This window comes from Ailuropoda melanoleuca, chromosome 15 (genome assembly GCF_002007445.2).
Source record: "Ailuropoda melanoleuca isolate Jingjing chromosome 15, ASM200744v2, whole genome shotgun sequence".
Lineage (NCBI taxonomy): Eukaryota > Metazoa > Chordata > Mammalia > Carnivora > Ursidae > Ailuropoda > Ailuropoda melanoleuca.
This window is the reverse complement of record NC_048232.1, coordinates 68325147-68338306: the sequence shown is the minus strand read 5'-3', so window position 1 is coordinate 68338306 and position 13160 is coordinate 68325147. Positions and strand designations below refer to the sequence as shown.

Genomic DNA, 13160 nt, shown 5'->3' with positions numbered 1-13160 from the left:
TAGATAAATCTCTGAGAGTGTTTGATACACTTGGAGAACAGCAAAACAACCAGGTAGAGAATAAGAACACAAAAACACAAAAAGTATGAGAAAGAGTAGTAAAGACAATCTGAACAATATACCACCAACAGGATTGTAAGATTATTTTTAGTCTAAGAGAAGAATAATATATACCACACGAAGATTTCTTTAGTATGAGCTACAATGCCAGACACATAATTAATTTTAAATAAAAAACTCTCCTGCACAGAAGGACTCCGAAGACTAGAACGAAATACCTCAATGGCTCCATCTTCACCCCCAAATGCAATGTACTGAAGATGTGGACTTAGGCAACAGCAACTAACTTGAGCTTCAGTCAGATAATCAATCTGACCTGTTTTTCCATTAATGAGCTAATGAAAAATAAGGCACAATCAGTTATTAGGCTATAAGAGCAGTCTCTGTTCTTTAGAACAGACTTCAATTGAAAAAATAAAATGAAACAGAAAATAACCAACAAGAGCTCCCAGGGGAACAACAAAGCTCTATCCTAGTCTCAGCAGCTACATTTAGCACTTCACGCCTTCATTTCATTTCACTTTTGTGGTTCAAATACATTTTCATAAAATAAAATGAGCTTTTAAAAGGTTTAAAAAGCAGCTGCTGTGCCCACCACCTGAGACACATCTGTCTGATTTATAATCCCACAGCTAGCTCCACACCCGGTTTTCCATTTCTTCACAAAGCCCATTTTAATAGGGCTATCGTTTGTTAAAGTACATTTTTCAGATATTTTTCAAGGGGGCTAGTGAAACAGGACTGAGGATACATAAAAAGCCATATTCAAATAAAAATGGGTTTTATATTCTCTAAATCGCTCACAAAACAGTATAAATTAAGATTCTTTACCTTTTTGAGTGGGGGAGAAAGGAGCTTTGGAGAAGAACCTATAAGCATAATTTGGGTGACGGGACTTGTAATGCTTAAACTAAGATTGCCTAATTTTGTAATACATACCAATGCTAACGATTATTTTTTTAAGTCTCATTAATAAAAGTTGTCTCATTACTCGATTAAAACATGTGACCCAGAAAATTACATCTCAAGCTTAAATCAATTGTCAGCTACCTCTCTCTGTTACAATTGAAAGTCTTAAATCACTTTCAACATGAAATAAGCAGTCATATTTGTTTCAGGTATAAAGATTACAGGTTATCAATCGAGGTACCCTTTATTTTACAGTATCTTACCCAGCAGATTCTGATTAGATATTCAAAATGAAGACTGGAAATGCTAAAAGCTGAATTTATCTTCCTTTCTCTCAAAAATCAATTTCCACATTTTCCTAACTAGTGACTAAAAAATGTTTTGTTCACTTAAATGGAACTATTGTCAGTTTAACTAGCCCATAAACTCTCCCACAATCACTGACATAGAATAAAATGATACTTTTATAGTCAGACTTCTTTTTGAAGTCTCACAGTTATGACAACTATTAAAGAAAGGTTGCACAAATTTAATAAAGGTAATACAAACATGAGGACACTGAACTTGACAAGAAAACTGCAATGAAAAATATCCCAAGCCTGCTAAAAATCAGTAACGAGGCATGAACATTCAATTCCACACCCCAATTCATCCCAGGAACACAGGGCATCAGGAGCTCCACATCAACATATTAAGGATGATAGTAAAACTTGTAAAATATAGAACAAGGGGTGTCTCACACCTTGACTCTAACCCCTGACAGTAGATAGGGAGAAATGACCACATGACATAGACAGTTTACTTCCATGTATCTGTCTCCAGAATTTGGGTTCCACCTTCACCCTATAACCAGCTCAGACTTCTGAAGATAAAAAGGACCTTACAGGTGAAGAAAATGAGGCTCAGAGAAGCATACAATTTACTCAAACATCACACAAAACCAGCTGACAGCAGGGACGCCTGCGTGGTTCAGTTGGTTAAGCGGCTGCCTTCAGCTCAGGTCATGATCCAGGGTCCTGGGAAAGAGTCCCGCACTGGGCTCCCCACTCACCTCTACCTGCTCTGCTGCTGCTCCCCCTGCTTGTGCTCTGACAAATAAAATCTTAAAAAAAAAAAAAAAAAAAACCTAGCTGACAGTAAAGCTTAAGCTATACCTGTACCTCCTTAGTGAACGGTCACTGTTCTTTCCACCACATCACGCTGGGCTTTAGAGCTTGTTAAGCTTTGTCCTACCCTCAGTCAGTCTGTCTCAAGTTCTCCTCCTGGACTCCATGCAAATCAAGGAATGTGATCACAGATACCAACAAGTGAGGAAGGAAGTGAGACAAGGTATCACTTTTTTTTTAATTCTAAATACGAGCATATTTGAACCTCAGCTCAAAACCCACATATTTATTCAACTAATACCTACTGAGCACATGTTAGAGACTATACAATTATGCCTGATCCCAAGTACAAAACCAAACAAGAAAAATGTGAATTGTGAGTTCAACCAAAACAATATTCCCAATTGTTTTCTAAAAAAATACTCACCTGCAGGCGTTTTATATTGTCAACTGCAAGAACCATCACTTCATTTTCTTGAAACACAACATCTATTTCTTGCTTTAACACTATAGCAGAGTTCTTACATACTTTTTTTGTCTCCCAGAGCTAATTAAGAGATCAAAAAAACTAAAATAAGATAACCATATCCTGAAATATGTAAAGAGAAGGCTTAGTCTTAAAGCAAGATACAAAACATGCTTCATACTCAAAATACCTATGATGCCAGAAAATTTTCAATTATTAGATTATTCAACAACAAATATTTGTTAATTACATGCTATAACTAGTAGTAGTTAGTGTGAAGAGTGATGGGTGCTAGAGCCAAAATGCCCAAGTATTAACTCTTGTTCCACCTAAAGTTGTGACTTTGGGCAGATTACTTATTAACCCAGTATTACTCAAAGTAAGAACTCCTACTAGTCCTCACACTGTCTGATACCAAGATAAGGAGCCTGTACCAGAATGTAAATCAACTATATCATTAACACACTATCAGCCTCTGTCTCCCTCTAAAAAAAAAAAAAAAAAAAAAAGTAGAAATAAATGACAGAAAATGGAATGCTTAGTGATATAATTAAACTTTTTTTAACAAGACTTTCTTGATGACGGAAGCAGTGAGTTGAATTACATTCTGGTTTGTTTATTGAGACTGGCACTTTAAGCAGAACTGACTCAACCTTCCTGTGACTGTTTCCTCAGCTGCAAAAAGGACTGCTGTGAGAATCCGCAAAATACAGTACTTCACACAATGTCTAGCATACAGTAAGTACTAAAAAAACTGTAGCTACGATGTGTATAAATGCTATATTAGATGCAACAGGGATAAACCAGGGTCCCTGGCCTCAAAGACCCTACAGCTGAAGACGTGTGAACAAGCTGAAGGAGCAGCGAAGTACTGAAGGTGAGAAGTAAAGCAAATCTCTTCTTAAATTCGAAGTAGGTAAGTACCATAAGAAAAGGACATAGAGTTATATGACATTAAAGGAGAAATTCCCCCAAATGGAATACTAGGTAGGGCTTTGTAGAAGACTTGGGGGAACGTATAAGATTGTTAAGATTTCAACAAGGAGAGAGATAGGGAAACAGGGTATTCCAAATATAAGAAACCACATAAGCAACAGAAGCAGGGAAATACAGGGTATTGTGAAAATGTGAGCAGTCCAGTGTAGGTTACCTATAGGAATAAACCAAAAGACAGACTGGAGCAGAATGAGGCCATACTGTGGAGAAGTTCAGTGTAGACTTAGGAGTACCTATTTACTTTTAGTAGACAAGGAAACCACTATCTGTTTTTGAGCAAAAATGACATGACTGTATTGTACACGAAGAAAATATCTTGGAAGCAGCATGTAGAAAATCAAGAAAGAAAAGACTACGGCAAAGACTAATACATTAAGAAAGGCAACATGTTGGAGTGCCTGGCTGGCTCAGTCAGTACAGTGTGCGACTCTGGATCTCAGGGTTGTGAGTTCGATCCCCATGTGGGGCGTAGAGATTACTTAAAAATAATAAAATAATAATCTTAAAAAAAAAAAAAAAAGAGAAAGAGGCAACATGTAATGAGCACCTAAACTTGAAATGAAAAAGTAGAAACAGGGGCACCTGGTAGCTCAGTTGGTTAAGCATCTGACTCTTGATTTCAGCTCAGGTAATGATCTCAGGGTTGTGAGATTGAGCCCTGCAATGGGCTTGCCATGGGCTTGCACTGGGTGTGGAGGCTGCTTAAGATTCTCTCTCTTCCTCTCCCTCTTCTCCTCCCCGCCCCCACCTCTCTCTGTCTCCCTCTAAAAAAAGAAAAAAAGAAAGAAAGAAAAAAAGTAGAAATAAATGACAGAAAATGGAAAGGCAGAATCCATTAGAATTGGCAAGTAATTAGATATGGAAATTTAAAGTGGAGAAAAGAGTCAAAAATTAAGTCAATATATTACTTAGTAATATATTTAAATTAATCAAAACACAGTTTAATCACTGGACTTCTCTAGCATCTGGCTCATGGTAATACTCAAGGAACATGTATGGGATGAATGAGACTGTTATAGTCCATGTAATAGCACTTTTCAAGGATAAATATTAATATAGTCGTTTCTTGTTTTAATTCCCCCAATACTGCTCATCAATTTCTTAGTTTCTTAGACATAGACGTCAATGCCTAAAATGAAAATCTCAGTATTTCTCACCCTGATTGTCTGGTCATCAGAAGATGTCAAAAATGATGATCCATCAGGAGAAAACATCACACAATGAACCCAACTTAAATGTCCTCTGCAATCAGCCACTTTTAAACACGAGTCCATATTCCACAACTACAGAATAAACACAGCATATAAGAAATCACATTCATAAGCATTTTGAACATATCAAGAATACTGAAAATAGCAAATCAGTAATTTCACTTCTATGAATAGAGGCCAAAAACAAACTAGCAAAAATACAGAATGACTTGCAAAAGACTATTCACTGCATCTTATTTTTAATAGCAAAAAAAATGGAAACAACCCAAATGACCATCAATAGGGAACTGACTGAATAAACTACATAATGGAATATTATCTAACTGTAAAAACACCCAGATAGTAGTCACTGGGATATACTGTTTACAGAAAATAAGCAAAGAGCATACATATTTCTACAGAAGAGTATATATAAGGGTGCCTGGGTGGCTCAGCCCATTAAGCATCTACATTGGTCTCAGGTCATGATCCCAGGACGAGTCCCACATCAGGCTCCCTGTTCAGCAGAGAGCCTACTTCTCCCTCTGCCTACTGCTCCCCCTGCTTGTGCTGTCTCTGTCTCTCTCTCTCTGACAAAATCTTTAAAAAAAATAATAAAAATTAAAGTAAACTTTTAAAAAAGCTTTGATTTGAAATCATGCAAACATTTTATCTAAAAAATAGACTATTTTCCACTGTCATCCAATCCTCATTTCAACTAATGGCAAAATCCTACAATAAATGAATATGCTAATTGTACATGTACACATTTCTGTTATTCATACTTATTATGAATTGTCAATGTCTGCCACCCTGGCTGTATTTTGTCCTGAGTTCTGCTGTAAATTACTCAAATATATTCCAGTCTAATGAAGTACCATATGTGCCTGAGTTCTTCTCATTACACTCTGAATGACAGACCTACTTTATAATTTCAGAACAAGCATGGACAAAACAAGTACTTCATCACATGCCCAGTGGTTTTCAATCAGTTAGTTCTACAGCTGTAAATTAATTGTATGAAATTTTCTTTGCCTTATCACTAGAGTCCAAGCTCCTGTGGACATACAAGAGCTAAAGGCCAGAAATGAAAGTGGTTCCATAACTAAAAAATCTCCCTCGAAAATTCTCCCCTTTTTCTTTCTTGTTCTTCCCCATCATTTCTCAGAGCCCCCAAAATCAGGTTCCTATTTTAAGAAAAAAGACAATGTTTCCTGGAGCTTTCTAATAGCAGAGGATAGGGATTTTAGAAGTGACAGGAAAGGCTGAAAGAAGAGTTGCTCCTCCACTCCTCCTTAAAATCCTGACAAAAACCCAGAAAGAGGAAATTTCCAACCACATCTACCTTGAAGATCTACAGGTAAGGTGCAAGATCTCCTACCACATCTGAATCTTTCAATTCAAGGACTCCGCTGAAGAGAACACCGCCTACAGCACCCTACTTCTTCCCACCATTTCAAACAGGACTGGAGTTTGTTCACACTCACTGCCTATGCTTCCAATGGGTAGATTCTTGGCAGGGAAGTTCTTCAGTGTTAGTTGCACTATACTTGCTTCTGTACTTGGAATTAAGTAGAGATTACACAGCACACCCACTCATTCTCATCTTATCTGTATCTCCATGCTGACGGGCTACAGCTCAGAAACTCTCCCCCAACAGCTTTGCAGTAAGGAACAAAGTTGTCAAACTCACTAAAAATTGCTGAAATAAGCACAGAACACTAAAGAAGTGCTTGCAGTAGTCAAGCTTCCTTTGAAGACAGCCTGTGCACCAAGTGGATTTCTCTATTTTCCAGATAAAGGCCCATACCCACCTGTTTGGACTGTCATCACAAGGAACTTCAAATTACCTGATGATAAGACCCACTCAAGGAATAAGTAGCAATAAAGCTTGGAAAAACTAATCCGTCTTTGGGGAAAAAAAAAATCAGGAATTTACTGTTTTTGAAAAAAATTAATATAGCCATTCACTGGATAAAATTCTTCCAGGACCAGTTAGGTATAGACTCTGAATATAAAATCTATCAGGTAAGTACTCAATCATAAATATGAATAGACAATTTATAAGAGTCATTTTATGCATTAGTGCTTACCAATGAACATCCTAGGTTAACCAATTCTAAATTGAACTGTTGTCTTATTCTTCTCAGCGATCTAGGAAATCTGAACTGGACTCATCTCTCATCTTTTCTTTTACAGAAGATCCTTTCTTTCATACTGTTTAAGAGGTGCCATGTTTCTGCCTAGGAATCCAGTGTTCATTCCACCGTTTCCCCAGAACTTGGCACACGCTAGCCATTCAATAAATATTTGGTGAATGATACTGTCATTCCCTGTCATACTACCAAATCAAATCTTCAATCACTGCTAAAGTAATAAAGCTGGCTATATAGTTTAATATCCTAAAGCTACAGGTCATTATGCTGTGAAGAAAACGCTCTATTATTTCTCAAACATCCTCAGTAGTTAGGGGTTTAAGTAGTCCATTCTTTGGCATCCTTGTACCTCTGGAGACCCAACTTCACAGAGTAAGTGAACTACTCACCTCCACACAGCACTGGGACAAAGCCACCACTGCCAAATGGTTTTGCAGAGAGAAGTCACAATACTGGATGGTGCTGTGATGGACTGTATGGATTTCTGCCAGTAAGCCACTGGTATGAATGTCAAAAAGCTGTCAACATAAAATAGGTATCTATGAAGTAAAATACTTTTAAAAATAAGCTATACTCAAAATGAATCTAAATTTTTAAGTCCTGAAAAAATACAATTACTGATAACTGGCATAACTATTGACAGTCATAAATAAGATATAAATCAATACACACATACTTTTAAAATACTGCTCATCTTGAAACATGTTTCTTATACAGAAAAATTTATCACAGATAATCTCTCAAGCTGGCCTAGGGAGAAATAAAACCTTTGTGAATAAATGAATGGACTAGCCAAATTAACATACAGAACGGTTCTCCTGAATGCTTGTTTATTCAAAAGAGGAAAATGGATATTCATAAATGAAGATGATCAAAATAATACAGAACAGAGGCTGCTAAAATGAAATCAGCTCAACTATTTCTATTTCTCTTCAGAGCTATCAAATTACTCCATTATGATCATTTTCCCATTTTGAACCAAAAAAAAGCTATTTTTGAATAATGCAAGCTTCATTTCAACTTTTGAAAGATTTTTAAATGTTGAATATATTCTTCTGAAGTTTTTGCCAAATGATAAAAACATTTATACCGATATATAGTATTGTGATTTAAGACCAAGGCATAGTCCAGGGGAAAAAAAAAAAAAGCTTCCAGTAGGAGCCGTGAATATGTTTAGTGAATGCACAGCCCTTCAAGCATGCACAGATGGTAAGCAGCACAGCATCAGAGGCCAAGAACAAAAGACAGGAAGCCATACTTAAAATGCCTCCCAGGACAGGTCATTCTTAAAAATTAATGGTGGACAATGACAGAGGAAACTTAGCAAGTATGGAATAGACAGCTGTTTTAATTACTGGGTGTTAAGAAGTAAAGACCTAACAATCAGAGTAGGCTAAGAGAAATGAGTTCAAAAGAAATAAGAGGAGAATGGAGAGACCAAAGAGTAAAAAATTGGGATCTACATGCAGTTAAGGGTGATTTTAGGGTAGCTTTATTTTAGCAGATATAATAAAGACCTAGTCAAGATTTTTCAAACAAAGAGGCATTTCATGTAATATAAAGCTCTTTTCCTATCTCAGTGGAAAAAATCTTTTAAAATGATGAAACTCGGGGCGCCTGGGTGGCACAGCGGTTGGGCGTCTGCCTTCGGCTCAGGGCGTGATCCCGGCGTTCTGGGATCGAGCCCCACATCAGGCTCTTCTGCTGTGAGCCTGCTTCTTCCTCTCCCACTCCCCCTGCTTGTGTTCCCTCTCTCGCTGGCTGTCTCTATCTCTGTCGAATAAATAAATAAAATCTTTAAAAAATAATAATAATAAATAAATAAAAAAAATAAAATAAAATGATCAAACTCAAATGTAAATCAAACCACAATGAGATACCACTTTCACCTAATAAGATGGTTGTAACGTTTTGAAAAATGGAAAATAACAAGTGCTGGCAAGGAGAAAGTGGAACTCCTGTACACTACTAGTCAGAATATAAAATCATACAGCTTTTCAAAAAAGTTGAATTTAGAATTACCATATGATCCAACAATTCTACCGCTTGGTGTGTATACAGAAGATTTGAAAGCAGGGGCTCAAACAGATTCCTGTACACCATGATCACTGTATCATTATTCACAACAGCCAAAAGGTGAAAACACCCAAGTGTCCATCAACAGATGAATGCATAAACAAAATGTGGTATATCCATACAATGGGATATTATTCAGCCATAAAAAGGAATGAAATTTTGTACATGCCACAACATGTATGAACCTTAAAAATATTATGCTAAATGAAACAAGCCAGATACAAAAGGCCCAATATTATATGATTCCACTTATGTGAAATATCTAGAATAGACAAATTCATAGATTAAAGGTTATGGGGGGGCAGTGGAACCTGGGTGGCTCAGTCAGTTAAGTGTCTGCCTTCAGCTCAGGTCATGATCTCGGGGTCCTGCTATCAAGCCCCACGTCTGGCTCCCTGCTCAGTGAAGAGTCTGCTTCTCCCTCTCCCTCCGCCCCTCCCCAACCCTGCTCGTGCTCTCTCTCTCTATCTCTTTTGCTCAAATAATCTTTTTTAATAAATAAAGAAACAATAAAAAAATAAAGGTTACCAGGGGCTAGAGGCAGAGAGGAATGGGTAGTTATTAGTTTTTGGTTACAGAGTATCTGTTGGCGGTGATGAAGAAGTTTTGAAAATAGTGTTGATAGCTGCACAGCATTATGAATATCATTAATACGACTGAATTATACATTTTAAAATAGTTAAAATGACAGGATGCCCAGGTGGCTTAGTTGATTAAGCATCAGCCTTCAGCTCAGGTCATGATCCCAGGGTCCTGGGATCGAGTCCCACATTGGGCTTCTTGCTCAGCAGGGAGCCTGCTTCTCCCTCTGCCTGCTCTGCGTGCTGCTACTCCTGCTTGTGCTCTCTGACAAATAAATAAATAAATTCTTTAAAAAAAAAAGTCCTTATCTTTTAAAAAAAATAGTTAAAATGGCTAATTTTACATAGATATATTTTACAACAAAAAAAATTTAATCTTCAAATCTTATAAATGCAATGATTCCTTTTATGTTCCTACAAATTTTAACAAACTTAAAACAAAAGGAGATATTTTTAATTTTCTGCTAAATATATAAACCCATAAGCACCCAAGATCAAAGGGTCACAGCAACTATGTCAATAATAATATAAACAGCTCCTCAGTGAGTTTTTATATAATTATGTGGTGTATTTTCAATTGTGTTCTTTAAAATTATACTATCAGGTGGCCCAGTTGGTTAAGTGGATGACTTGATCTCAGCTCGGGTTGTGATCTCAGGGTTGTGAGTTCAAGCAATGCATTGGGCACCATGCTTCACGCTAGGCACAGAGACTACTTTAAAAATATATATATAAAAATACATACACATACATATATATATACACACACACACATACATATATACACACACATATATATATATACATACACACACATACATACACACACACACACTATCTCGGGGGATTTGAGGAGCTCTCAAGAGACTTAGGCCTCTTCCTCGGTCAGTGCTCTCACCAAGGAGAAGGCCATGTTCTGTTCAAGCACAAAGATAGTGAAGCCCAATGGCAAGAAGCCAGATAAGTTTGAGTCCAGCATCTCCCAGGCTCTCCTTGAGCTGGAGATGAACTCACACCTCAAAGCCCAGCTCCAGGAGTTGAATATAACAGCAACCAAGGAAACTGAAGTGGGTGGTGGTCAGAGAGCTATTGCCATCTTTGTTTCCCTTTCTCTACTGAAATTTTTCCCAGGAAATCCTAGTCCATGAATTGGAGAAAAAGTTGAGTGGGAAGCCCATTGTCTTTATTGCTCAGAGGAGAATTCTACCTAAGCCAACTTGAAAAAGCCACACAAAAATCAAGTAAAGTGCCCCAGGAGCCACACCATGACAGCCACTGCATGACACAATCCTGGAGGACTTGGTTTTGCCAAGCAAAATTGTGGGCAAGAGAATCTGTGTGAAACTGGATGGCAGCTGGCACATAAAAGTTCATTTGGGTAAAGCACAGGAGAACAATGTGGAGCATAAGGATGAAACTTCTCTGGTGTCCATAAGAGGCTCACGGGTAGGGATGTCAACTTTGAGTTCCCAGAGTTTCAGTAAAAAAAAAAAAAAAAATGATTAAATAAAACATTCACAGTAAAATAAATAAATAAATAAATAAATAAATAAATAAAATTGTACTATTTCAGGTGTGGAGAATAGAAGAGTTGGTAAAAGGATACAAACTTTTAGTTAGAAGATGAATGAGGTCTGAGGATCTAACGTATAACATGGTGACTATAGTTGATAATACTGTATTGTATAAGTGAAATTAAGAGAGTAGAAATTAAATGTTCTCGCCAAAAATAAATAAATAAATAAGTATGTGAGGTGATAGATGTATTATTTAACTCCATGTGGGAGGAATCCTTTCACAATGCATACAAATATTAATTCATCACGACGTATACTTTAAACAACTTAAAATTTTATTTGTCAACTGTACCTCAATAAAGCTGAAAATAAAATAAAACTGTAATATCTCTTATTCAAGTCTTTAAAAATTACTATTTGAATGAAACGTCACGGAGTCATAAATCAGAATACCTACCTTTCCAAATCCATGGTATAACGTGGGACAAATTATTTGGCTGCTCTGAACCTCAACTGCCTCATTATCTGCTGTGTCCCTTGGACAGTTATATTAAAAGAAATAATATGTGAGAGCACTCTGAATACTACAAATGTAAGCTATTATTACATTTAAAAAAAAAAAAGGAAAGCATTTTGTCATTCACTATTTCTACATATTGTCCTCATTTACATTACAAAAGTCTCACAATATTCTTCAGTTGTTGACAAATATTTCTATCACAGTCACCAAATCCTGATAAATTTTAGGGGTAAGAAAGCACTTTGAAAATCATCTAAACCAATGTATTCAAAATTGTAAAAAAAAAAAAAAATTGCAGAAAATATTCCATGTTTTCAATAAACTTGAGAAACACTGGACTAACCAACATAAATTATTTCTGTATTACAGAACTTCTGGAGGCCTTACATATGTTGGTATATACTGAGTGACTCTAATGGGGGAAAGCAACACATAACGATTCCCAAACCTGTGTGACCATGGAGACCTTTCCTCACAAAGCCTACTGACATCCCCTGAAACACAGTTCTGAGAACTATGAAGTTAGGGAGACTGCCCAAAATCATATAGCTATACTTTCATTTTATCAATAAACAATGTACAATGCAAAAAATCAGCTGACATTTTCATTTTCTTTAAATCAGGCTAATTTTGGCTTGTTAAAATACTGATACTTACGAAGATTTTATTTTTTGCTGCCACCATTATCCTAGCACCATCAGGAGACCATGAACAACATTTCACTATCACTTCCATATCCTCTTGAGGCTCCTCTGAATTTAGGAAGAACTGCTTCACATTAATGCTTTTCCTCTCATTTGCTGATTTCACATCCCAAAGCTTCAGATTACAAAAATAAAAAAACTGTTTAAGTTTGTTTTAATCTCAAATCACACCTAGAGAATTCTACCTGGATCAAATGCAAATATTCACTTTTTCTAATGAATTGTTTTCTTATGCATGACTTTAAAAATTAAGTACTCCAGCTTCATTCAGTACCTTCTTAAAAAGAAAAAAACAAAAACAAAAACAAAAAACTAGAAGCACTGCTTGAAATGCAAAATGCAGAATGTAAAACTAAATAAAATGTTAAAAATTCCTTGCATGCTGTGGAGGAGGCTACAGATTAGGTGTTGACAGTAAGGATGAGAGTAGAAGAAAGGTGAGAGGAGACGCACAACTGGCCACTGCTGCCCTCTGCTGTGCCAGGCATGAAGTTCCCATCCACTTCATGCACAGCCTGGACACCACACACGGCCCAGTTCAAAACAAGTTAGAAACCCAGCAGAGAACCCAGGGACATAAGGAAGTCCCTGAAAACAGAAAACAAAGAATATGCTGAAAGGAAGCAGGACACCTTGTGTGTTTGGCGGGGCCAGACGGAGCTCTAAAACTGGACCCTGAGAAGTCGCATACAAAAGACTCTAAACCTCACTCACTAGCAGAGCCACCTGAATAGCACTAAAGAAAAAGGCCTTCAAGAAGACCCATCTTCACTCCCCTGGGCCTTGAGCAGCATCCCAGCTTCATAGAGTGATAACGGCTGCCATGCCCAGACCAAGGGTTGGCCAAGGGCAAGGACAAAAAAAAAAAAAAAAAAAAAA

General features: G+C 36.9%; 1 protein-coding gene and 1 pseudogene across 11 annotated transcripts in view; one reads left to right on the top strand and one right to left on the bottom strand.

Annotated features, from left to right (window-relative positions):
- APAF1 (apoptotic peptidase activating factor 1) overlaps positions 1-13160 on the bottom strand; it is a 95856-nt gene that overhangs the window by 38691 nt on the left and 44005 nt on the right. For all 11 annotated transcript variants that reach the window (XM_019800772.2, XM_002920278.4, XM_034644192.1 and 8 more), the window contains 5 exons: positions 12235-12396; positions 7273-7401; positions 4695-4820; positions 2503-2622; positions 279-395 (listed from right to left, as the gene is read on the bottom strand). In XM_019800772.2, the coding sequence (XP_019656331.1) occupies positions 279-395; positions 2503-2622; positions 4695-4820; positions 7273-7401; positions 12235-12396 (654 nt within the window). The remainder of the gene's footprint in view (positions 1-278; positions 396-2502; positions 2623-4694; positions 4821-7272; positions 7402-12234; positions 12397-13160) is intronic.
- LOC105238082 lies at positions 10452-11024 on the top strand (annotated as a pseudogene).